Below are 27,837 nucleotides of genomic sequence, written 5' to 3'. Positions count from 1 at the left end.
ATTTCTTCAGAGATAACATTGAGTTCCAAACAATAGATTTTATTTCTAAAGTCCATAGACTCCAAGTCTTGTTCCTGTTCCACGTTTGTTCCAATCTCCGGGATCTCCTCTCTCACAGGGACCCCTGTTCCAGTCTCCAGGGTCTCCTCTCTCACAGGGACCCCTGTTCCAGTCTCCAGGGTCTCCTCTCTCACAAGAACCCCTATGTCTTTAATCTCCTGTGTCTCCAAACAATAAATTTTGTTTCTAAAGTCCATAGACTCCAAATCTTTTTCCTGTTCCACGTTTGTTCCAATCTCCGGGGTCTCCTCTCTCACAGGGACCCCTTCCAGGGTCACCTCTCTCACAGGGACCCCTATATCTTTAATCTCCTGCTTCATTTTACTCAATTCAATTTTCAGCTCCTTACAACCCTGTCGCAGGTTTTGTTTCGTTATCTCAATCTCATCCATTATTTTCTGAAACATAGTTATTTCCAGCTTCTCAGCCACTTTCTTAATTGCCATTTTAAAAGAAAAATATAGGAAAACCACTTCTTATTTCAGCAACAATTGGGTTAATACTCCAAACTTGGTGACATCACAGTATAAACAGAGCAGACAGCCTTATCTCTCCATACTTAAGTAAACAAAATGCAGTTCCCAGGATCGAAACAATTAATGGCGGTCGTCAGAAAACAGATTCGTCAAAATAAAATAGACCAAAAAGAGAGTAGTCTCAGGCAATATAATATTCTTCAAAATAAAAATCTGGAATAGAAATCCCTCTTCAGTGTATATCTTTAGAATGCAAATCCAGGACAGCTTTTTGCAACAAAAACAGAGATAAGCTATTAATTAGTGAGTAGCAGAGAGAAGTTATGGCTCCCCAGTGAGATGTCCAAAACCGATCAATCTGGCAAATCTCTTTTAAACAGCAACAATTTAAGTCAAGTAAAAGAAAAATATAGAAAGAAGGGTGCTTGCCTGTTAGTGCGTTCTCTCTTAGAAGATAAGATGAACGTTCGCTTTTCCAGATAGAGCTTGTTGTTAAAAATCCGTCCCACCTTCGTCGGCTGGACCTCGTCCCATAAATTAATGAGATCTGGTCGTCCCAACAAAAATAGGCTTTGAGGTTAATCTCTTCGTTTCTCCCTACCCGGGAGAAGTTTAATCAGTCAAAAAAAAGAAAAAATCTGACTGATATATCTGAATAAGCTTCTTTTGAGGCAGGAGCCCGTCTCAAAAGCAGGCACAGGCTAAGTCACCCTTCCCGGAAGTCAGAGAAATGTTTTTGTTTGAATGGTATGCTCCAAGGGACTGTGGTTGATGCTTAATGACATCAGTAGGGCCCGCCCCATGACATAACTAGGGCCCACCCACTCCTGTGGCATCATGGCCCACTCCCGTGACATCACTAGGGTTCACCCCTGAAATCTCTAGGTTTAGGATGCTTCTGACCTGGCAACCCTACTACAGATTATACTGATGAATGCATGAGCCCTCTTTTAATTGGAGCCTTAGGCAAGTAACTATAACTAAGTCTATGTTTTTTCACTTGGTTCTTGTGAAGATAAAATTAAGGGAATAAAAATCATGTATAATCCTGAGCTCCTAATAGGAAGGAGGGATACAAATGTGATGAATGCACCAAAATATAGACAAGGGGATATTATTTTGTTACACTCTATTGCTTTTGTTTCTGTGGGGTTTTTTTAAACGATAAGATACCAGAATATATTTTCTCTTGTTAGTTTTGAATCTGTATCCCAGCTACCTACATTGTCGTCCTCAAGTCCTTGGCCAACACTATATGCACTGCTGATCTGTCTGATTATTTGTTTAGTGTCATTCAGCACACTGAGCAAGGCAAGTTTGTTCTGCTGAAGACTTTATTACCCATCTGCCACAGGGCATGGCTGTGATATAATTCATTCTTATTTACCCTAAAACAACAAGAATGGTAGTAACTGCAAAATAACATCTCATGGGTATATGATATCATAATGAACACTGTGAGATGCAGCAATTATTATCAGAAACAATTGCACAACGCAACATTAAATATAAAAATACCCATAAACAAATATTTGAATTTGCAATAATTTATTTTTAAAATGAGATTAACAAGCTAGTCCTACCATGTTAATCGCATATCCATTTTTATCACAAAAGATTCCCATCCCAGTATATAAAGATCTTTTATATTTATGTAGCAGATAATATCTTTTAACAGCTTTGTTATCTTGCAAATAAAAATTAAAATAATTCACTTGGTACAGTGAATAGGTACAGTGCTTTTTGTATTCTTTTACAAAACAGAATAGAGAATAACATAAAAAGTTCTTCAAAAGCAATTGTTGGTTTTTAAATGGACTAAACATGCTTAAATAAATACATGCCATTGTTCCTCTTTTCCACAATTTAGACAAACTGAAAGCATGTCTGCAGCTAGGCACAATATATCAATATTTATTGTTGCTTGGAGTTTACAGACACAGCATATCCTATACACAAATTACTTCAGCCATATGATGGCAACATTTTCTTCACATGACATCGAGTCACAGGCTCTCAAACAACTATTTAAATAATATATGAATTTTTATTTTAATAACGCTATTGTTACAAAGCATAGACATCAAGGTAAAACAGATGCCCTAATCCAGCAAGCGAGATCAGCATGCATTGGTGATGTGGATGCTGGTCTGTACATACAGATCCATCCTCATTACAATACTCGTCCAAGCCTTACTGAATTTACTGGATGTGTAATTTACCATGAATGGGAAGGTACACCAATATCCAGATGATAAGCAACATATGGCTAGATGCTCACAATACAACTTGTTTGAAGCCAAAGTGTTTTGCCTAAATACACATGATTTATGTACATTCCATTTTTTTTTTCTAAAAAACAAATCATTAAAAGGTTACAAGACTCTCATCTTTCATATATTACTGATATTTCCCAAGTACATTTTTTGGAAGACATTGAAATTAGGTAAATAATAGAGGATCATATTCAAAAGTCTGATCACTCAGTGAAAGGAATTTTCTTCCAACAGAAGGACTCCTTCTGTTTGTTAGAGTCTGCATAGATTTATTTATTATTTGATTTAGATCCACATCCTAATTATGAGATCTTTGAAGAGAAGAACCAGGGCTTTGTAGTAGTCCAGAGCAGGTGTGTGGAATCTTTGGCCCTACCCATATTGCTGAACGACAGCTCCCATCGTCCATAGCCATTGGCCATGTTTGCTGGGGTTAACGGGAGTTGTAGTTCAGCAACATCTGCAAAGTCAAAAATTCTCCTCCTCTGGGCCAGAGGAAGATTTTAATGAACCCACACCCCTGAGGACCTGCCATAACTCATCACCATTGATCACATTTCACTCAAGAAACCAGGCCCTCCATCTAAACCCTTTCTGTGGTTCCACCCACAGGCCCTTAGGAGGGAGGGCAGTGGTGGACCAGGCTAGAAGCTCCGAACAGGTGATGAAGCATCTGGCTGTTCATGGTTATCCTTCCTTTAATACTACTCAGGAACAAGGGCCCTGGACAGGGATCCAGCTGAGACCCAGGAAGGTGTGGAGCAGCTTGCTACTATAAAGCCTTGTCATTCTGCCAGAGCCTGCTGGAACAACCATTGGCTTTTCTCAGGACATCAGTTTCCAGCTACAAGCTCCAGGCAATGGATTGAGCTGAGGTCTCAACCTTTAGTTCCTTCTGCTTCCTGAAGCTGAGGAACATTGACAACATTAATGGAAGGGCTCCTTTTCTTAAAGGAAGGCTACTTCTTTCAGAGCTTCTGCCGGAGGAAGGGAGCCTTGGGATCCAGCCCAATATTTTCTAGATATTAATGTTTAAAACCGGTTACGGGTTGCTGGTTGAAATAGATGACTTCTATGAGTCCCCTTTCCAGCCTCTGATTTGGGACCCTGCACCTGGAGTTGGGCTCTGCAGCTGAGAAACCTGCTCTGTTGGTCAGACGAGTCTCCTTTGTTAGTCTAATAGATGGCCAGGTGGGCTAATGGGTCTATCAAGTGCCCATTAACGGGCGAATGGGCCAGGGAGATCCTATTGTTATTGAAACTGTTCAGGAGAGCCTCCCCCACCCTCCTGGGGCCTAAGAGAGGCTTGTGTTTTTAGTTTAGTTGGAGGAAAGGCTGGAACTGGAAACACACAAAGAGGCTTGTTCCCTGGACCATGGCTTTAGGATGCCTCCAGTAAGCCTGCTGGAAAAGAAAGATCTATTGGACTGCTGGTGCTTTGAAACACTCCATCTTAAGCTCAAGTTGGAATGTGTGTAAATAAATAAGCCATATTTCATAAAGACATCATAGACCCTGTTAACCTTCTTTCCAAGGAAACCAAACCCTGGGCAAGCGCAGGGACCCCTGGAGATCTCTCACCGCTCAGAGATTGGGGTGGCGAACAGCAAAAACCATTAAAGTTATAATTTTTTCTATCCCTAAATGTTCTGCACGATGAAATTAACAAACAATGGCAAACATGTTTATGTGGCCCAGAAGAAACATTATGGGACCTTACATTTCTGCTCACTCATGAATTCATTGGGCAGTTTACAGCAAATAATTGTTTCTCAGCCTCAGCTATTTCTATGTAAAATGGAAATAACAACTAACATGAGATCTTATGGGAGTAAGCTAGAGAAAGACTGTGAAACATTGTCAGAAGTGCTACATAAACAAACAATACAAATAAAGAATGAGATCCAAATATGCCCACCTGTTTGTGCAAAAGGAACTCTGCTAGCACATTTGGACTTCTGGTTGCTTCCCCCTTCAATTCCTGTACTTCCCCAAAATCTGCTCTGGAAGATCTCCCAACCCTCCAGAACATACACTTGGGGGCAATGTGGATCTGGAGGTGGAAGAAGCCCTTCTACACAAGTAGGTGCCTGCTCACACCACAGTGGATCTTGCCCAATGTACCAGACAATTGTTTTCTGCTGGGTTTGCTCTTTGGAGCTGATATATGCTAGAATGACTTCTATACAACTGTATGCTTCACTAGAACTTTGACAGATGGACAAGAAAATGTTCCTTCCAGTAGCATTGGGAAAACAAACAACTCCAACATAACAAGACATTTTGGCATGAGAGCCCAGTGCTGCATAGATGCAAGTTCAGTTCAAAATTCAGAAGTAGTTTTTTAAAAGTAGACTGTCACACATAAACCAGCACAATACAAGCAGTGAGAATGGTAAAATCAATTAAATCGATGGGCTTGAGCATGGCCAACTGTGTCTAGAATTGTGGCCTGTATCTGTCTTTGTATTTGTCTTCTTTCACTCTCTTCTCCATCTTATAGCATAACCTACTGGTCAGCTATCTAGGATACTTTAAAAAAGGATACAAGTGTAATTTACCTGTTTTAATTACATCCAATAGCTGGATGGCATTTTACCAAAAGGCTCCGTGATCTATCCATGGTTGTTCCTGGGGACGCGACTGCATGGAGAATTATAACATTGCATCTAAATTAGGGTTGCCAGGTCAGAAGCATCCCAAAACCTGAGATTTTAGGGGCGGTCCAAAGTGATGTCACAGGGTGGGCCTGAGTGATGTCATTAAGCATGATACATTAAGCATCAACCACAGTTGCTTGGAGCGTACAATTAAAAAAAATATCTGACTGGAAATTAAGCTAGACATCTTAGCTAAAAGATGGAGCCTGGGTAGGGAACATTTAATCTAGCCTACTTGTTTTTGGCAAGAAGGATTTAAGTGCCTTCAGGCCAGGCCGGCCACCAGAAGGCCACTGTAGGAAGAAAGGAGCCTAGTGTTGTGGAGATGTTTGATGGGAGCATTCGGGAGTAAAGATGGATGCCCCTGAAGGCTGCAATTCTAAACACATGTACTAAGGGACTAAGCCCCCATAGAACTCAACAGGACTTGCTTCTGAGTAGTTATAGTTTGGATTGTGCTGTTGGTAAACCTTGACTAGGGATCCTCTGCAAAGACATCCATCTCCAAGCAGGGTTGGCAACCCCCTGCCTGGAATGCCCTGCCCTTATCTTTTAATGTGGCTGCTCCAAACTTCTTTACAGATTCGACCCTTCACTTCAGAAAGAGGTCTGAGAAACGAGTAAGAGTAAGAAGTTTCTCTACCCTTTCTGTCTGCATAGATGCCCTCATCCTTCCCCTGCACCCAGCAGAAGCTCTGGGCCAGGCGGGACATAGTAGCATCTCATAGAGGACACCCTCCCCTTTCCTGGGGTATTTGATTTGTCCTGGCCCAGAGCAGATTTTGGGGTGGGCACCACAGTTACTTATTTTTTCCTGTATGTTTTGGTCTGCTTTGATTTTGCATAGATGCCCTCATCCTTCCCTTGCGCCCAGCAGAAGCTCTGGGCCAGGCGGGACGCAGTGGCATCTCATAGAGGACACCCTCCCCTTTCCTGGGGTATATGATTTGTGCTGTCCCAGAGCAGAGTTTTGGGTGGGCACCCCCAGTTACTTATTTTTTATGATTTTATGACATCATTATGTATTTATGATAATATCAGAAGCCTGATAATTTTGATTGCACAAATGTATCATTATTCTTGATGAGGAGAGTCCCCCGATCACAGTGATATATCATATAGGGTACCCCAACATATATTTAGGGGTTCAGAGACATGTTAAGTTTGGTTTAAAGTTGCTGTAGTTGTCAACTCTTCTTTTTTAGTGTTTTGAACTTTCAAGCAAATAAGGAACTGGGAACTAGGAACCAACTTCAGTGTCGTATCAGTTACATAGATTAAACAGTCGTGGGGGGGCTGACGTTTTGGTGTATATCTCGGGAACCAGACCACCTAGAAACTTTTTTTTTTAAATTGAAGCTGAGTGTCTGGAGATTAAGGGTTGCTAGCTGGAGAGGGCCCCCAAAAACCGGAGACTCTGGCCGAAAAACGGACCCCTGGTAACTCTAATCCAAATCGTCCCTATATACTATAACAGCTTCCCAGCAACAACTCCCCCAAGACTGTGGTGCTGAAAAGAATCTGTCATCTGACCCATGCCCATAAAATACATAAAGAGAGAAACATTTGGAGGGATATATTTATTTATTTATTTGATTTATATCCCACCCTTCCTCCCAGTGGGAGCCCAGGGCAGCAAACAAAAGCACTAAAAATACTGTAAAACATCATAAAAGCAAACTTTAAAATATATTACAACAAAACAGCCTTTAAAACTTTTAAGAAAGGAAAGTGCTGAATTCTCTTCTAAGCTGCCTCCTTAGTAGGAAGTGTCCGCATTTCCGGCTGGGGTGGGGAATCTCTGGCCCTCCAGAAGTTACTGAAATACTGAAGAGCACACTTTTTTATACACAATACGGAAGCAATACACGAGGAAAAGAGAGAGAAAAGAGGCAAGAATGTCTTAAGGACAGTTTTATTCTGCAGCAATAAAGACCTAGAAACTTATTAAATAGGAAATTATTATTCTCTGTAACTATGGTTAAAATCTCCACTCAGTCCACTCCACAAATATGGCATAACTTTATGGATTGAATAGACGGAACCCTTCCTATGTTTTCTGTCTGTACTTTGTAAAGCAGTTCTCCCTTCTAGCTATAGCCTTAGTTTTTACAGTGGCATTAAAATGGTATAAATATCCAGAGGGATATTTGTGTTAGACTGTTGGAGCAATATCAACAAAGAGTCTTGCAGCACCTTAAAAAGGAACAGACTTTGTTAGATAGATGCTAATGCTAACTTATCTTTAATTAAGAAGAAGCCACTGATTAGTTAGATCAGTTAGATTATATATTTATTTATTAAGTCTTCCATACCACTCTTCCCAAAGAACGGTCACAGAGCAGTTTACAAAAATAAGGTAATAAAAAACTAAACAAACCACAACAAATGAGAAGAAAAACCATCCAGAACAAAATACAAGTAACAAATTGGGGAGGAACTGCTGCTCAAATCTTATGAAAAAATAATATGACACTTTAATACAAGGAATAAATTAAAACAATATATTCATCTCCTTACCAACAAGCTTACATGACAAACAGTGATCTATAACAAAAACCTAATGCATTTCAACCATTTGTAATATCAGTTCTTCACATCAGCATGACTATAAATTTTTAAAACAACTTGATTGTAGTGCGTGATAACTAGACCATACCATTCTGGCATATTTGGCTAAGAGGCTAGAGTCTTTGTGACATTGTTTGATAGTTGTTTTTACAACCACTGAAAGATTTTCATAGTTGAAACAAGTTTGGTTTCAAGGAAGCCACAGACCTGAACTTACAAGATCTGAACAGGGTGGTTCATGACAGATGCTCTTGGAGGTCGCTGATTCATAGGGTCGCCTTAAGTCGTAATCAACTTGAAGGCACATAACAACAACAACAATCGATCATTGATTTCCAGACTTTCCCCCCCAAAGACCCCTTCGAAACAGCTGATGGCCTTTGCAGACCACTTCATGATTTTTCTGCCTGTTTTAGCCATTTTAATGTGCTGTGTAGATGCTGTATTATTTTTAATTGTATTTTATTGTTTCTTTTGTTTCTTAGATTGTATTTTGTTTATTACAAATTGCATTCCATAGAATTCAAAATGTAATACCAAAAATGACACCTTGGGCTCCATCTGAGAGGAAGAGCGGGATATAGATTTAATAAATAAATAATACAGTATAAGAAATAAAAGAAGCAATAAAATACAATTAAAAATAAATATGAATATTTAACACAGACATGCTGTAGACCACCTGAATGAAGCTTGTGGGCTACTGGGAGTCCATGGACCACAGTTTGGAAACCCCTAGTATAGATCATTGTTTATCATGGAAGTTTGTTGATGAGTTATATATATAGAAATATTGTTTTAATGTACTTTTTGTATTGAAGTTTCATGTTATTTTTCATAAGATTTTAATAATATTAAACAATACATAATTAACATAACATTAAAAAATAGTAATCAATTATATAATTAATAGCATCATAAAATGACTTAACCTATAAAAACCTGGCAAAAATGGTGAGCTTTTACCTGACATCTAAACAAAAAAAAATAATGTTGGGGCAAGATGCACTTCAGTGGGGATGTCATTCTACGGATGTAGAGCCACCAAGTGTGATTAGTTAAATATATTGGTACTGGATTCTCAAAACTGCAAAGCCATATCATTTTTGCCGCCAAGAGTAAAGTGGGCTATGTGTGTAATTTTGAACCAGGGTGAAAACGATTAAGCAGCCTTTTTTTAACACAATCTGTTTTGCTTATATTCATAGCCTCCTGCGTGTTTTTGATTTTTCTGTTTGTTTTAAGGCAGACTGTAGTTCTGGACCTTCCTTTCTAGTTTCCTTTTATGTATTATATATTTACTACATTGAATAGCCTGTGTCGTCAATACTACAGTGTTTATAGGACAACTTACATTTAAAATGGTAAGGGCTAAGTTCAAGGTGCTGGTTCTGGTGTACATACATCTTGGAACCAGAGTACCTGAAATATTGTCTCACCCCATATATACTCAGTCTACCACTGTGCTCTTCCGCACTCCCTTTAAATATTAGGCAGGTGTCATCTCTGTTGTGTTTTCTGCACCTACTGAAGTCCTTCCTCTTCCAACAAGCCTTTTAAGTAGAGACCTTCATCCTAGTCTGCAACTGTATTGGAATTGTTTTTAAGGTTATTTCAAGATGTTTTAATTGTTTTATTGCTTGATCCTATTAATAACAATGGACATATTGTAAACATGCCTAAGTTTGGATGCAATTCACAAATCTAAACAATGAAATGAAACACCAGCAAAACCCAGTTGGAAAGCACAGCAAAATAAAAATAGTATCTCCAACTGATAATAATTTATCAGATAATAAAACCAATAAACAGTGTTCAATTAAGGAACTATATGTGGAACAGGTTCTAGAAGCTTCACTTCCTTCCTTTAAGGTTCCTGTATAAATTGTTCTAACCTAATGTCTTAATCCAGCACTTAACAGAGTGCTTTGAACACTGAATACCTAAATAAGCTTTTGTGGATAGTGTGTGATTTATGTACAACCCTCCCACCCTGCCATTTCTGTTTTATTTATAGAGATTTCCCCCTTAAACTTAAGGGGGGGAGTTATTTTATGCTGCCACCACTGCAGGAGCTTTTTAAATGATTCAAGGAAGTATAGCTTTCATTTAGGTTTGTGCCCTCCAGTCTGTTTATACTGGTCGATACACTTGTCTAAAAAATATAATGGATTAGCACATCATTCAACAAACTAGTCAGAAGGCAGGCTCAAGGCGACAGAGACCAAAAAGTAAATTACAGTCAGTAGTAGGGGTAGCCCATGCCCAGAGCAAGGAAACATCATATCAGTACAAAACCCATATTCTGGGAGAATGTTCCACCCAACTGAAAGGGTTGAAAAATTTACAGTGAAATATAATAAAACAATCAGTTCTGTGAATTCATGTCTAGCTATAAAAATGTTTCATTCAAAATATGTAATGTAAGAAACTTGGTCTTACAACTACACCAGCTTTCCTCCAATACTAGATATTGTAATTTTAGCACATTCCAAGTTGTTTACATAGGGATTCTTACGCATATGCAATTCAAACATGTCCAAGAAATGTCACAAAAAGATACTGTTGTTTTCTTTGTATAATAGTGTATACTCTGCTCTCACCATACTGATGGACCAATAATAAAATTAATGGGAGAAAACGAAGAGAGCAATCCTACCTTGCATTAACATGGGGTGGGGAAGAGATCTGGTGGTGGAGCAATTGCCACATCCCTTGCCATCTCATTTTATTGCAGTCAGAAGGCAAGAGGCGAGAGGATGGGTTTTTCTTCTTCCCTCCCATTTACTACAATAGGAAGGAAATAACTATGCTGGTGGAGTACTGGGCCATTTCTATGGGCATGTTAGAGGAATGAGGGGGCTTCAGATTGGAAGAATGCACACTCACCACCACCATGTCTGGTCTCCCCTCATACCACTGTCAGACAATCCTTCTACGAGCGTATTGGGGGACTGTCACTGGTGAAATGTTGTTGCACCTCTCCTCCAGTGGAACAGCATTTGCATGGCTTCCTAAAACCCTTTAGCTGACTACCCCTGTGCTTTATCAACTCCACTGGCTCCCAATTGCTTCCGGCCCCAATTCGTGCTGGTTCTGACCTTTAAAGCCCTAAACAGCCTTGGACCAATGTATCTGAGAGACTGCTTATGCCCTTATGTACCTGCCCAGGATTTAAGATCATCTGCCTTTGGTCTCCTCTGCGTGCCTGGAGTGAAAGACATTAGACTGACAGGCATGCAGGAGAGAGCTTTTTCAGCTGTGGCCCCCAAGCTTTGGAACACCCTACCCCAAGAAGTCCACTCTGCTCCCTCCCTGATGGTTTTCCGGAGACTTCTGAAAATGATCTTGTTCCGGAGAGCCTTTGGGAGGGACTGAAGGTAGCCTGACACTGATGGTGCAAAACCTCCCATCATATATCAGACACCAAGGACTTCTTGCTTAAAACTGAGTCTTTAAACAAGCAGTATCAATTCCACAACAATACTATACTTAGCTACTTTAGATGTCACATCTCTTTACACCAATAGACCACATAATGATGGGATTCAGGCTTTAAATGAGTTCCTTAACACCAGAGATATGAACAATCCTCCAACAGAGGTTCTCATGACTTTAGCTACGCTAGTCCTGACTTGTAACAACTTTACTTTCAATGGAAAACACTACCTGCAACTACAAGGCACAGCTATGGGGACCTGCATGGCTCCATCATACGCAAATCTCTTTATGGGTAAACTGGGACAGGAGATCCTCAAAAAGGCCATCAACAAACCGCTTATATGGTGGTGGTACATTGACGACATCTTTATGGTCTGGGCAAATGGTAAAGAGAGGTTAGAACAATTTAAAAATTACATCAACTCTATCCATCCATCTATTAAGTTTACATTTAATAGAACAAATGACAATCCGCACATCCCTTTTCTGGATGTCCTTCTCACCATTGAAAACAACAAAATAGCCACTGATCTCTACAGCAAATCCACTGATGCCCACACCTATTTAAACTGGAAATCCTGCCATCCTAAGCATATAAAGAAAAACATTGTGTATAGCTTAGCTCTCAGAATTTAACTTATTTGCAACACTGAAGATAAATACCAGAGAAGGATCAGTGAACTTAAAGGACACCTTCTTTTAAGAGGATATCCTTTACATATTATTGATTGCAACATCCACCGAGCCTTCATTCTGTTCAGAGAAAACCTCTTCCATCATACTGAGGTGTCAAAGAGCAGAGAGCAATGAATTCCATTTGTGGTAGATTTCTATCCAGCATCTCCTAACTATCACTGAGCAATCAGGGAGAGCTACCCATTGCTGGCAAACTCTGAACATCTTGCTAGAGCCATCAGCAGGCCTCCTGTTGTAGCATTTCACCAGCCTCCTAATTTGCGCAGACTGTTAGTGAGAGCTGTGCTTAAGCCACCTATCACCAATCCTGGGTCTCATCCTTGTCACTCCAAACGCTGTATCACCTGTGTGTACCTCAGGGAGACAGCTACTTTTACAAGCACTAGGACAGGCAGGACATATTACATCAAACAGAACATCACCTGCAGGTCCTGCAATATAATTTATGTCATCGAATGCAAAAGACCAGGATGCCATATCCAATACGTAGGTAAAACCACAACTGACCTATGCACACGCTTCAGAATCCACAAATCGGCAATCTTAACAAAAAAAGTGGAGCAACCAGTTGCAAAACATTTCAACATGGATGGTCACAGTCTGTTGGACTTTTCTATAACAGCTATAGAGATGCCAACAGATCCAGTAGCACTGACTGAGAGGGAGAACTTTTGGGTATATTCTCTGGACCCATTGGCACCACATGGCCTGAACCTGGAGGACAGTACCACCACTACTTAGCTTCTGCAAATGAAGCCCCTCTGAGCATTCCATCCTCAAAGCTCTATAATTGCCACCTTGGTAACAGCATTTGTATGTTAGCAGCTGATGAAGGCGGAAGCTGAAACATTTTGTTAATACAATAAAAACCTCTGTTTTGTTACTCACAATTACGTTCATATATATATATAAACAGTTTTGAAAGCAACAAACAGAACTTCACTCAAGCTTGCTCTGGATCCCTATAAGGATTCCGTTAATCACATAAATACTATATATATAGTATTTAATGTATTTTAATTGTATTTAATGTATTTTAATTTATTTTAATGTTTTGTGATTTTATTGTTTACAATCTTATTATGTACGTGTTTGATTTTATTTTTGTAAGCTGCCCTGAGTGCCCTATTACAGGGTAGAAGGGCGACATAGAAATATTTTAAATAAATAAATAAATAAATACCTTGGAAGGTTAGGGTTGCAGCCTAAGACAACAAAAGCAGCACAATAGATACAAAGCCAGAAAATATACAAATTAACAAGGTTAAGACTGCAACCTAAGACAGCAAAAGCACAATAGATATAAAAAAAGAGAATAAATAATTTAGCTCAGTAAAAATGTAGTGAAGATTAAAACTAAAGAATAAAGCACCATCAGCATAAAAGCTTTAGCCACCAAAAATGTACTGGAATAAAAGGGTCTTCTGTTGATGCCTAAAAAGTCATCAGGAATGGGCACTTTCACACTTTCTAGGCAGGACATTACAAAACTTCAGGACAACAAGTCTGCATCTGTGTTGGATTTGCTTTTCAAAATGTTTTTGAAGCTTTTTTAAAAATATGTTTTTAAAGATGTTTTGTTTTAATATAATTTAAAGTCTATTTTTAAGATGTTTGAGAGTGTTTTTGTTTGCTGCCCTGGGCTCCTTCTGGGAGGAAACACATTGAAGGAACTGGCTGAAGAACTCTCAGAACCGCTGTCTATTATCTTTGCAAAATCGTGGCGGATGGGTGAAGTGCTGGATGACTGTTAACTTTCTCAAATTCTGCCAAACACGGCCCCTCCAAGAAATTTCTGACTTGTGTTGGAGATAACTTTCTCCTACAGAAAATGGAGGAAGCAACTAGAGGATTACTTGATTCTAACTAACAGAGATGACTTGGTGGATGAAGTGGCAGTTACAGGAACTCTGGGGGAAAGTGACCATGGTATACTAGAGTTCGTCATTTTAAAGGAAGCAGAAGCTGAGAGTAGCCATACATGTACCCTGGACTTCAGGAAAGCTGATTTTAATAATCATAGAACAATGGTAAGTAAGGTTCCATGGCAAACAACCCTAATGAGAAAAAAAGTCCAAGATGGGCGAGAGTTTCTAAAAGAGGACATTCTAAAGGCACAATGGCAAACATCATGGAAAAAAGGGGGAAGACAGCAGAAGAAGCCAATGTGGCTTCACAGAAAGCTTAGAGATGACCTGAAAACAAAAAAGGACACACAACAGGAATTAGGAGGGCCAGACCACAAAGGAAGAGTACAGACAGGTGGCACAGAATTGGTGTCAGGAAGGCTAAAGCTGAGAATGAGCTGAGGTTAGCAAGAGATGCCAAAAGTAACAAAAAAGCTTTCTTCAGGTACATCCATAGTAAAAGAGAGAGAAAAGAAATGATACAGCCACTCAATGAGGATGGCAAAATGGTAACAGATGACATAGAAGAGGCAGAAATGCTCAATTCCTACTTTGGCTGAGTTTTCTCCCAAAAAAGGGTTTGTGACCCCCCAAGAAAAGTGAAGGGCAGAGGGTCTGTGACCCCCCAAGAAACATGAAAGGGCAGTTTTGCAGCTTGAGATTGATAAACAAATGGTCAGGGGATACCTAATCACTTTGAACAAGTTCAAATCTGCAGGGCCTGATGAACTGCATCCTAGAGTACTGAAGGAAGTGGCTGAAGGACTCTCAGAACCGCTGTCTATTATCTTTGCAAAATCATGGCGGATAGGTGAAGTGCTAGATGACTGGATGAGGATGCCATGTTTGTGTTCCTTTCAGATGTTTGGTTGGATCAAGCAGAAGTTTTGGAGAAGCTTCGCATTATGTTTTCAGGTTACTCCTCCATGCCTCCAACTTGCTTCTTCTTCTGTGGGAACTTTTCCTCTGCTCCATATGGAAAAAATCAAATCCAGTCACTGAAAGGTTCATTGAAAGCCCTTGCAGACATAATATGCGAATATCCCAGTATCCATAAGAGGCCACCGCTTACTGAAAACATTACAGAGGAGTTCCAACAGCAGGTGCCATTGTCAGTCTTCACTACAAATCCTTGCAGGGTCCAGTACTGCACTCAGGAAATAATAATCTTCAGAGAAGACTTGGTAAACAAGATGTGCCGGAATTGTGTCCGATTTCCTAGTAGCAGTTTGGATATTCCTAATCAGTTTGTAAAGACAATTTTATCACAAGGGCATCTGACTCCATTGCCCCTTAATGTTAGCCCTGTCTACTGGGCCTATGACTACACCTTGAGAACATACCCTCTGCCAGATCTCATTGTCTTTGCCGACAAATATGACCCGTTCACCGTGACCAACACCGATTGCCTCTGCATAAATCCTGGATCTTTCCCAAGAAGTGGCTTTTCATTCAAAGTATTCTACCCCTCTAACAAAACAGTAGAGGACAGCAAACTCCAGGGTCTTTGACTCTCAGTCATGAACAGCAAATCAAATATTCTGAGCTTAATACTACGGAAGCACTACTTCTAGGATCATGGATTTTTATTGTATGCTAGAACTAATACAGAACTTCTTGTAAATAAACTTTCAAATAATTAATAGAATAAGGTTGTTGTTGCATATGTGTATTCAGGCAAGCCTTTGGGGTGGGTTAGATTTCATCATTATCGCTTTTAGATTTTAATGTTATTGTATTGGTGTGTCATTTTGTTCATTTTGTACGTCGCCCAGAGTGGCTGGATGGCCAGCCAGATGAGCGACTAAGAAATCCAATAAATTAAATTAAAAAATTAAATTAAAAATTAAATAATTAATGTTGTCCCTATCTTCAAAAAGGGCAAAAAGGAGGAACCTGGGAAAATTCTGGAGCAGATTATGGTCAGTCTGCAAGCACCTTGAAAACAATGCAGTGATTACTAGAAGCCAACATGGATTTATCAAGAACAAATCCTGCCAGACTAATCTTATCTCAATTTTTGAACAGATAACCTCCCTGGTAGAATGTGGGAATGCTGTGGACATAATATATCTCGATTTCAGCAAAACGTTTGACAACGTGCCCCATGATATTCTGATTAGCATGCTAGCTAAATGTGGGCTGGTTGGAACAACTATCAGGTGCACATTTGGCTACAGAATCGTACTCAAAGAGGGTTTATCAATGGTTTCTTCTCAAACTGGGGGAAGATAAGAAGTGGGGTACCACAGGTGTGGTTCCTGGGCCTATTGCTCTTCAACATTTTTATTAATGACTTGGATGAGGAGGTGTACGGAATGCAGATGATACAAAATTGGGAGGAGTAGTTAATATCCTGGAAGACAGAAACAAAATTAAAAGTGATCTTGATTAGGGATGGGTGAGACTTTCGATTTGGTTTGTATTTCAAGCAGAATTTATCAAATTTGCAATTTCCGAAACAGTATGAGAACCGAAACAGAGTCAGCCTTTGAAATTTGCATTTATTAGAATTTTGGGATGCAGTTCGCCAACTACACAATATTTACAAAAATGCAAATATTAGGGGAAAGTGTGAATAAAATTGAATACATGAGTGAAAATAACATGGAAAAAGACATGAAATGATGAGAAATGGCTTGCAAAAATGTGTACCTTTGTCAAAACTGCCTACAAAAATGTGTTTATTTGGAGAAATTCGCACTAAAATGGTGGAGAATTTTCATGAGGATTAAAAAAATAAATTGCAGATTGCTGTAGAAATGTAGAGAACTGAATTTAACATTGGAAAAATGAGAAACTGAGAGAACTGAAATGTTCAGATCTTTCCATCCCTAATCTTGATAGGCTGGAACACTGGGTTGAAAACAACAGAATGAAATTTAGCAGAGATAAGTGCAAAGTTCTACACCTGGGAAAAAGTAACCAAATGCACAGTTATAAGATGGAGATGTGTGAGAAGGATCTTGGGCTTGTTGTTGATCACAAACTGAATATTAGTCAACAGTGTGATGTGGCTGCAAAAAAAGGCAAAAAAGGATACAGACAAACTGGAACAGATTAATCAGGGGACTGGAAACAAAGCCCTATGAGGAGAGACTGAAAGAACCGGGCATGTTTAACCTGGAGAAGAGAAGACTGAGGAGAAATATGATGACACTCTAAAAATGCTTGAAAGGTTGTCATGCAGAGGAGGGCCAGGATCTCTTCTCAATCGTCCCAGAGTGCAGGACACAGAATAATGGGCTCAAGTTACAGGAAGCCAGATTTCAACTGAACATCAGGAAAAACTTCCTAACTGTTAGAGTGGTACAACAATGGAACCAATTACCAAGGGAGGTGATGGGCTCTGCAACATGGGAGGCCTTCAAGAGGCAGCTGAACAGCCACCTGTCTGGTATGCTTTAAGTTGGATTCCTGCATTGAGCAGGGGGTTGGACTCAATAACCTTATAGGTCCCTTCTAACTCTACAATTCTATGATAGGTTGAAAAGCATGAATCTCCCCTCAGAAAGTCTAATCAGCTACAGTCTCATTAAAGTTTAAACTATATATGTTTAGAATGAATAAGAAACAAAAGGTTAAGAATGAGGTACCTGTGAGAAGGATTTACTATTGACATGATTGACCTATGAAAATGTTCTTCAAGTTGATACACAATTGTTGTCTAGCCTTCATATAAGTGCTACCTTAAAAGTCCTTCATGTCGAAGTGCTAATATAATTGCAGTTCATATTTCAGATAATCTGCCAAAAAGGAAAACTAATTTCAAAATATTTGACCAGCTTTTACACATATAATTTAGTCAAACAATATCAGATAATCTTTAACAGAAAATTGCTAGGAACTCCATCTAAGCAGCATCCATTTGCACTTATATAAATGTACGGAAAGTGTAGGAAGAATTTGACAGCTTGCCATATGTGATTTCATTCCGTAGCCTACCCACTTTACCATCAAAAGTTATATCCTTTGAAGCATTGCCAGAATTACTTTAGCCCAGTAGATATGCTAGATGTGCCCTTTAAAAGCCATATCATTTCCTTTCTACTCTGACTAGTTCAGTGTAGCATCTGCTCAACTAAATTTCTTTGAAGGTTAAAAAAAACCTCCTCTCTCTGAACCTGTTCTGCAGCCTACTAAAGTGTCCAGGACTGGATGAAATATCCAGGACCAAATTTGGGTTAACTGAATCCATAAAAAGAGGAAAAGGTAATTTTCAGTCATCTTGAAACATTCTAAGTATAGCAAAAGAAAATTAGTGCTTGCATGACTCTATGACAGGTAGCATTTTATTTGAAATAATAACAATGATGCTTATATTTTATTTATTTATTCTATTACACTGTTTGTATGTAAATGCTTATGAGTTGCGGCACAGATGCTGATGTTAATATAAAGGACAACAGCACAACTGGAAAATTAGGTTTGAGAATTTATAACAATAATGCTGATGTGCAAGATCACAGCAATTAAACATGTGTGTTTTGGAAGAGGAAAGGCTACCCAGACATTTACAAAGGGGCAATTATTCATAGCTTTTGGTGAATTGAAAAATAAATAAATAAATAAATAAATATAGAGGTGTGTATTGTGAGATTGGCAATATTATAAGAAGGAAAATGTAATTTGTAAGTATAAGATTATTCAGAGGTTTACATATAATATATAAAGGAAATATTTATTTAGATTTGCATTTTATACAAATGAATTATGCATTTGCAGCAATATTTGTATCATTTTTTCTTGTCCTCTTATTGTACATTGTAAATGTTTATAGTAAAATATTTTTAAAGTGCAAACATATTTCTTGAAAATCTGCATTTATTTTAATTACTTTTTTTAACTACTTGAGGTACCTCTCTGTGCATCCTAGCTAATAACAGGCTATCACCTCTTACTAAAGTGCTGTTATGACATTTTAGAAGTGTCTTCAGCTCAACCCTTTAAATTCTCTGTGTGCTACCAAAGGTTGCAGGCCTGTGTTTTTATTAAACAGCTAAAGAATCTCAGTAATTATGTGTTTTACTTTTCTGCTTAAGTGAAAAGGTTTTCAAATATTAAAATAGCACTGTCCTTTCCCTAGTCTCCTGTAACCCACTAATGTCAATTTTAATTAGCGGGCTGTAAAGAAGCATGTTTTTATTTTGCATAATTTCTTCTGAATTCTATCCATTTTTTAAAATGAATTTGCATATCACCTTCTGGGAAGCTGAATGCTTTTCTAATCTGCAAAGATTCTTCATACAATCTGTGATGGCCGCACCCAGCCACCCCCTGGCGGCCTTGGGGAAGGGAGGTCTGACCACAAGAGAGTGTCACTTGCATCTTCTCACTCCGTTTAAGGTTCTCCTCACTACCAGATAAGGAATTACAAAGTTTAAGGAGACCGCCCCTTATCAAACAGTCTCCAAATTTCCCTGGGGTCTCTCTGAGCTCTCTTGTGGTAGCATGTTATAATGGCTTCAGGTGTGAGTGATGAAAATAAAGACAGGCCAAACCAGGTTTGTGAACAAATGAAGAGTTGACTAAGTCAGAAAAAATATGGCCAAGCAATAGTTTTAGAGAAAGAAATGTAATGCCACAAAATGCTACCATGTGTGACACAGAAAAAATTACAGGATACCCAGAATATACTAAAACCTGTTAAACACAATCCACTTGGCCTAGTCTAAATAATCCTTAAACTCACCAGGCTCTCAGCAGGATTCCTTAGACATGAGTATCCCCTTGTTCCTTGGGGTCTTCTTTCCATGCTTAGCAAACTTCTCCCTATCTTCCAGGTACTTTATCACAATGAGAACCCACCTTGTTCTAAGAAACTCCAGAATAATGGGGCCTTGATAAAGGCTTGCCCTGTCAATCATAAGCCCCATCCCAGTAGGTCACAGGAAGTCGCAAATGTCCAGACTGGGATGTGACTTTCCACACACAGGCAATACCAAACTGCCTTGATAGTTGTGCCCCCAGGCCAGGCCAGGTGATGTGATCAGGCAGGCCAAATGTATGAAAAGGTCTCCAAAATGTGTAGGGATATGCACACACAGGTACAGTTGAAGTGTGTGTGCAGGGGTGGGGGGAAGACTATATGGCCAAAATGTAAAGAAAACCCAACAGAGAGTGGTAGGTATGTCACAATTCTGTACACTGAAAAAAGAATATGATAAAATTAATTCATAATGGTCTATTCATAATCACAATCCTTTATTCTTTAAGATCTCTCCATTTGTAGCTAATTGGAGAAATTGCTTTCCCATTCCACATGCTTCACATACCAATATCAGTGTGACTGGGTATGGGGAGGGGGAGAGAAGAAGTTCATAAAATCACGCCTAACATGTATCTCACTCCATAGCTTTGTTACAGAAGCCAATGTTTTCCACTGTCATTGAAGAATGACAAAACAGTTCTGACAGCAACTGCTCTTTCATACATCTGGCACACACCAGTTTGTAATGTTCTTCCTCTTCTCCATAAGATTTTTTTGCAATCACTTCTTGGTGAGATATATTTGGTGGGCAAGTCTTGTGAACAGCTCCCACACTTTTTCTGTTCTCTTCCAGCCAGAAAGTATTTGATGAAGCAAGCATGTGGAAGAGCCAACTCTTGATGGACCCAATAACATGACATGAACCACACTGATTTCTTCAGAAAGTGAATTGGTTTTTTTATTAAGGCTCCAAGCTGGATTTAGAAAGGGAAGAGGCACCAGAGATCATATTGCAAACATAAGTTGGATAATGGGAAAGAGCAAGGAATTTCAGAAGAAAATCACCCTGTGTTTTATAGACTACAGCCAGGGCCAGTTCTAAAGGGCGGTCAGGTGGGGCACTGGCCTGAGGGCCCCTGGAACTACAGGGGGCCCCTCAGCTGCCCCTCCACTCCCCTTCCATGATCCGTGCCTCCCACTCCCACCTACCTGTCCTGTCTTTTACCATTGCCCTTAATGAAGATGGCGGCCGCGGTTTCCCTAAGGTACTGAAGCCCCTGCCGCCATCTTAATTGATGGCAGAGATGCGCGTGCATAGCACGCACACGTGCCATCAACAAAGATGGTGGCAGAGGCATTATCCCCTTAGGGAAACTGCGACCGCCATCTTCGTTAAAGGCAATGGTAAAAGACAGGAGACAGGTAGGTGGGGGAACTTGGGGGGCTGCATGCGTGCGTGCGCATGCACGCACATGCCGGGGCCCAGGGCAAGCTGATGCCCTGTGCTTTATAGATTACAGCAAAGCCTTTGACTGTGTAGATCATGAAAAACTATGGAATGCTTTAAAAGAAATGGGGGTGCCACAGCATCTGATTGTCCTGATGCGCAACCTATATTCTGCACAAGAGGCTACTGTAAGGACAGAATATGGAGAAACTGACTGGTTACCCATCGGAAAGGGTGTGAGACAGGGGTGTATTTTATCACCCTATTTGTATAATCTATATGCAGAACATATACGGAAAGCGGGATTGGACCAAGATAAAGAAGGCGTGAAAATTGGAGGGAGAAACATCAATAATTTAAGATATGCAGATGATACCATACTCTTAGCAGAAACCAGTAATGATTTGAAACGAATGCTGATGAAAGTTAAAGAGGAAAGCACAAAAGCAGGACTACAGCTGAAGGTCAAAAAGACTAAAGTAATGACAATAGAAGATTTATGTAACTTTAAAGTTGACAATGACATTGAACTTGTCAAGGATTATCAATACCTCGGCACAGTCATTAACCCAAATGGAGACAATAGTCAAGAAATCAGAAGAAGGCTAGGACTGGGGAGGGCAGCTATGAGAGAACTAGAAAAGGTCCTCAAATGCAAAGATGCAGGATCATTCAGACCATGGTATTCCCGATCTCTATGTATGGATGTGAAAGTTGGACAGTGAAAAAAGCGGGTAAGAGAAAAATCAACTCATTTGAAATGTGGTGTTGGAGGAGAGCTTTGCGCATACCATGGACTGCGAAAAAGACAAATACTTGGGTGTTAGAACAAATTAAACCAGAACTATCACTAGAAGCTAAAATGATGAAACTGAGGTTATCATACTTTGGACACATAATGAGAAGACTTGATTCACTAGAAAAGACAATAATGCTGGGAAAAACAGAAGGGAGTAGAAAAAGAGGAAGGCCAAACAAGAGATGGACTGATTCCATAAAGGAAGCCACAGACGTGAACTTACAAGATCTGAACAGGGTGGTTCATGACAGATGCTCTTATAGGATTGCCATAAGTCGTAATCGACTTGAAGGCACATAACAAAAACGACGAAGGCGTGGTCTGAAGCCATATGATAAAAAAACCTTGCTGAAATGAAAAGGGTAGTAGTGTGTGCCTTTGAACTGCCAGGGAAGACCACGTAAGCTACCTTGAGCTCAGTGGAAGAAAGATGAGATGTAAATGTAATAAATGTTAAAATAAATACTGCAGCAAGTAATCTCTTGGCTAGAGAGGCAGAGAAAAATAATATGCATCTGTCTGAAAGAAAGATTTAATACAATAGTTCTAACCTCACACCAAGGTTACACAACAAAAGCATATATATTATCTTTATTTGGGCTCCATTAATATCAAGTTTAAGAACTTGGGCTCCTGCTGGAAGGGTGGGATATAAATCAAATAAATAAATAAATAAGATGTTTCCTCTCTTATGGGATATGGAACTCTGCCCCCACTCTGAAAAGTAAGTTTTTTTTAATTAAAGAGTGTTATATAAGCCACTGCAGTAACCCATAGATTTTCCCATAGAGTGAAGTCTCTCTCTCACACTCCAGCAAAACAAAATTGAGTTTTATAGAAAGAATCATATCAAGAAAAAAATCCACCTTTTTCATTATTCTCGGTGTTCTGTTCTCTGTCAGCCTCAAGCTTCTAACTAAAACCTTTACCAAATTCTCTTTGATCTTCATGGCTAGTCCTATTCTTTCATATTGCTGATGGGGGGGGGCTAAAAAGAAGGTAGCCCAAGCCAATTACCTGAACTATTACAGGGGGACTGGGACATGCTCTGTTATGGGAGAGGCAGTTGGTGAAGCTTGCTAGTTTTCTACAGTCTTGAATGTTGTAGTAGGGATTGCTTCAATTGTGTTCTTGTTTGCTAGTTCTTGGATAATGCTTCTTCTTCTTTGGTAGCCTTTTCTGAGGCCTGTATATTTAGCTCCCACTGTGGACTAAGTCTTTCTCTGTTAAACTATAACCGTATTAATTTCTTTGATTTGTAACTTGGAATAGGATGGAGGCAGGGCATATTCCAGTTTGTACGTTAGAATTTGTTTCAAGGTGATAAATATTATCTTCTTTTGTATGAAGTTACTTTCTTTAGGTCTAATCCCCTTCTTCTTCCTGATACCCAAAATATGGCATATGGCTGATGAAAGGCACTCATATGATGAGGTCATATTTCTATAATTGAGTCATGACATTCAAAATGGGTTCAAAAGTTAAGGTCATGTGACTCAAATGAATCACATTGCTTGGGCTAATTTAAAAAAAATAGTTTGATGGGATGAATTTACACCTTAGGTTAAGAGAGTGGTTTCAGGAGCCAGAGTCTTATGGTGAGGATTACTGCATGTACTTAAAGACACTCCTTTTTAACAGTACTGAACAAAGTCCCAGTGTTGAAGAATGAAGTAATTTTCAACCAATGTAACTCAATCTGAAACTACTCGGATAAAAAGCTACAAATGAGGCTATATGCTCTGATATTTGGTTTGTTACAGCAACACTCTTTCGGTCAGATGACAAAAGCCTATTCACCACTTGAAAACATTCTGCTGCAGCACCAACGGCGAACAGGGGCAGGGTATTGCCAACATGTCACACCACTGTTGAATGAATTATTATTATTATTATTTATTAGACTTTTATACCGCCCGACTAGCAATAGCTCTCTGGGCGGTGAACACAAGAAATACAATAAAATACACAGTATGATATAACAAGGACATATAAAAATAAAACAATCTAAAATCAATTACAACAAATTTAGAATTAAATTAGCTTAAATTAAAATTAAATTAAAATTAAAATGAGAATTGTACTGACTACCTATTAGCTAGCAAGCTAAGTTCAAGGTGCTGGTTCTCATGTACAAAGCTCTGTACAGCTCGGGACCAGGATACCTGAAAGACCCTTATATGCCCAGTCAGTCACTGTGCTGTGCAGGTGAGGGCCTCCTGCAGATACCATCTTATCAGGAGTTCTGTTCTGCACAACATAGGAAATGGACCTTTAGTGTAGTGGCACCTACCCTTTGGAATCCCCTCCCCTTCAATATTAGACAGGTGGCATCTCTGTTATTTTTTCGGTGCCTACTGAAGACCTTTCTCTTTCAACAAGCCTTTTAAGTTGAGACCTTATCCCAGTCTGCGTCTGTGTTGGAATTGCTTTTTAATACGTTTTTAAAGCTTTTTTTAAAAGATGTTTTTAAAGATGTTTTGTTTTAATATATTTTAAAGTCTGTTTTTATGATGTTTTAGAGTGTTGTTAGTGCTTTTGCTTGCCACCCTGGGCACCTACTAGGAGGAAGGGTGAGATATATAAACAAACAAATAAATAATTGTGCTTCAGAGCCACCCTTCCAACACCTGTGTTGCTGCTGCTTACCTGGACACTGTGGTAAAGTCAAGGCTGTGTAGGCACACCAGTGGAACCAGTCCATCACCCCTGATGGTGCACCAACACAGCCTTGACCTTACCAATGTCTAAGTAAGTGGAAGAGATGCATTGCTCCACTCCTCTGGCTGCTCCTGGATACAGATATTTATATGATAAATCTAGAACAGCCTAGCAAGGGACCCTGCTTCACAAGCTAGAGGGAGCCCCCAGTTGATGAAGCGACTTGGCCCCAGCTAACAAAGCGTCAAGGCGAGTTCCACAGCAGGAAGAGGAGGCCAGCCTCCCCCCTCTGCCCGTCTGTCCCTTGAGGTAAACAAAGCCCGAGCTTTCAGTAAATTAACTCAATAAACTACAAAAACAATTATGCAGATAGGAAGCCAGCAGGGGTATGGGGGTTTCCAGTGTTTGGCACGGTCTGTAACATGTATGATTATCTGCCTGTTGGACAGAAGTCACCTTGATGCAGAGAGCTCCTGGCTCTTTGGGAACAAGTGTGTTTCCTTGAGGCCAAGGTGGATGACCTGGCAAAGCTGAGAGAGGAACAGAGGTTTGTGGATGAAGCCTTCGGGGACATTACAGTAACACTCCCAGGATTATAGCTCCTGCTATGAGGACCTTGGCAAAGAAGAGCATCTATCCAACGAAGAGGGAAACAATCCCTTGGAAGGGACCTATTACTTGGGGGATGAGCAGGTATCTTCTCAGGTTGAGGATACTTCTCTGGAGGAGTGTGTGTGTAAGGATCCTGCTAGCGGTGATTCAATCATTAGGAACATAGATAGTAGGGTATGTGTTGGGTGTGCACACTGCAGGGTGATTTGCCTGCCTGGCACAAAGGTTGCAGGTGTTGTCTGTCTGCTAGGTAGCTTGGTAAATAGCGCTAGGGAAGAGTCAGTGGTTGTGGAGCAGGTTGGCACCAATGATATGGTGAAAAGCAGTCGTGAGGTCCTGGAAGCAAAAAAATTAGATTGCTAGGTAAGATGCTAAAAGCCAGGACCTCCAAAGCAGCTTTCTCTGAAATGCTACCAGTTCCATGCAGAGGGCCAGCTACACACGCACAGCTTTGTAGTCTCAATGCATGGATGAGATTATGGTGTCAGGAGGAGGGGTTTGGATTTGTTAGTCACTGGGGAACATTTTGAGATAAGCCAGGCCTCTACAAAAGGGACAGGCTCCACTTGAACTGGGATGGAACCAGACTGCTGGTACTTAAAATCAAAAAGGTGGCGGAGCAGCTTTTAAACTGACTGAGGGGGAAAAGTCTACAGGAGCTGAGGAGGATCCTGTTCAGAACAAATTTCCCCCCTGGAATAAAGACAAATGATGAAAATAGAACTAGGCATTGTGAGTGCAGAGGCACAGGATAGCAATTCAGAGAAGCCAAAGTACCACAGACCAAACCAAAACTGCCAAAGACACTTGAAGACAGACACTATATATCCTGTAAGTGTTTATACGCTAGTGCTAGAAGTCTCTGAGCCAAGAAGGGAAAACTGGAGTGTTTGATCGTAGAGAATGGCAATGATATAGCGAGCATAACTGAAACCTGGTAGAATGGAGAAAGCCAGTGGGACATGGTTATTCCTGAATAATGAAGTATATCAGAAGAACAGGAAAGGGAAGGGAAGGGCTATAAACTTTATCAGAAGGACGTATTGGAGGTGGGCATTGAATCCAGCAAGCTAGAAACTCCAAAAGAGGCAGACTCCTCCATAGAATTGCTGTGGTTGGTGATACCAGGCCCCAAGAGTAACTTAGTAATAGGAAATGTTGTAGTCATGGGTGATTTCAATTACCGTGACACAGACTGGCTACTTACGTGTTCCAGTCATGAAAAAGAGCTAAAATTTCTAGACCTTCCAAATGATTGTGCCCTAGAACAGTTGGTCATGGAACCAACCAGAGGAGCAGTGGTGCCTAGGACCTGGTGCAAGATGCAAGTGTTGTTTAACTGATTGAGAGCAGTGACCCAGTCCAAAAGGACCTCTCCAAACTGAGTGAATGGGCAGTAATGGCAAATGCAATTCAATGAAAACAAGTATAAAGTTATGCATATTGGAGCAAAAAATCATAATTTCACATATACACTCATGGGGTCTGAACTAGCGGTTACTGACAAGGAATGAGACCTTGGGGTCATAGTGGATAGCTAAATGGAGATGTCAACTCAATGTGTGGCAGCTGTATAAAAGACAGATTCCATGCTAGGGATCATTAGGAAAGGTATTGAAAATAAAATCATTATCATTATGATATCATTATGTTGTTATATAAATCTATGGTACGGTTGCATTTGGAATACTGTGTACAGTTCTGGTCCCTTTACTTCAAAAAGGATATTGTAGAGTTGGAAAAGGTTCAGGAAACGGCATCTAAAATGACCAAGGGGGGGTGGAGCAACTCCCTATGAGGAAAGGTTGCAGTATTTGGGGCTTTTGGGTTTAGAGCAGTGGTTCCCAACCTTTATGAGTAAAGGACTCCGTTTGTAACATCAAAATTTTTCACAACCCCCGCATGCTAATGGTTGTAGTTTTAGTCTCTGTTAGTTGAAAAATTACTTAATGAGGTGTTAAATAATGTCATTTTTATTAATCACAAAAACAAATATGATGATGATATTTGTTACCTTCCCTTCACCGCAAGGTTCCAGGGCAAGTTACAACAATATAAACAACTTTTAACAAATTTTGAAGGAAATGAAAGGAAGGAGATAAACGTAAACTACATATGGTGATGAACAGAGCCTGGTTGATGCCAGGGTATTTAGACTCTGGTTTTTTACTTCCTTTAATCAGAATGATGCATCTCTGTACTATAAAGCCGCATGTCCCCCCCCCCCCAAAAAAGTCGTACAGCTTCAAAGCTTCAACAGAATCTTAGTCTGGTCTGATTACTGCAGTTTGATTTACCTGGAAGTAAGCTCCATGAAGAGACTTACTTCTGAGTAAACCTGTATACATTGCACAATAAGTTAACTATACAATTAATTTTTAATGAGTGCCCAGGTGTGCATTTGTGGGGGCATGCTCTGGGACTCTGTCCTGTTACTTTTTTGGCTGGTGGCCCCCTCCTGAGGCCCCTCTGTCTCTATAGCCAGAGCCAATCAATTCAATCAATTTCCCCTCACTGCTAC

At 39.9% G+C, this 27,837-nt stretch overlaps 2 protein-coding genes across 11 annotated transcripts in view; one reads left to right on the top strand and one right to left on the bottom strand.

The window, feature by feature from the left end:
* Nucleotides 1–15,777, top strand: part of LOC133376087 (DNA polymerase epsilon subunit 2-like) — a 71,346-nt gene extending 55,569 nt beyond the window's left edge. Inside the window, exon 2 of the mRNA XM_061607494.1 lies at nt 14,924–15,777. Within this exon, the coding sequence (XP_061463478.1) occupies nt 14,924–15,598 (675 nt within the window). The 3' untranslated portion in view covers nt 15,599–15,777. The remainder of the gene's footprint in view (nt 1–14,923) is intronic.
* NPAS3 (neuronal PAS domain protein 3) overlaps nt 1–27,837 on the bottom strand; it is a 1,108,131-nt gene that overhangs the window by 340,542 nt on the left and 739,752 nt on the right. The window lies entirely within an intron of this gene.

This window comes from Rhineura floridana, chromosome 2 (genome assembly GCF_030035675.1).
Source record: "Rhineura floridana isolate rRhiFlo1 chromosome 2, rRhiFlo1.hap2, whole genome shotgun sequence".
Classification (NCBI taxonomy): Eukaryota; Metazoa; Chordata; class Lepidosauria; order Squamata; family Rhineuridae; genus Rhineura; species Rhineura floridana.
This window is presented reverse-complemented; position numbering and strand designations above follow the sequence as displayed.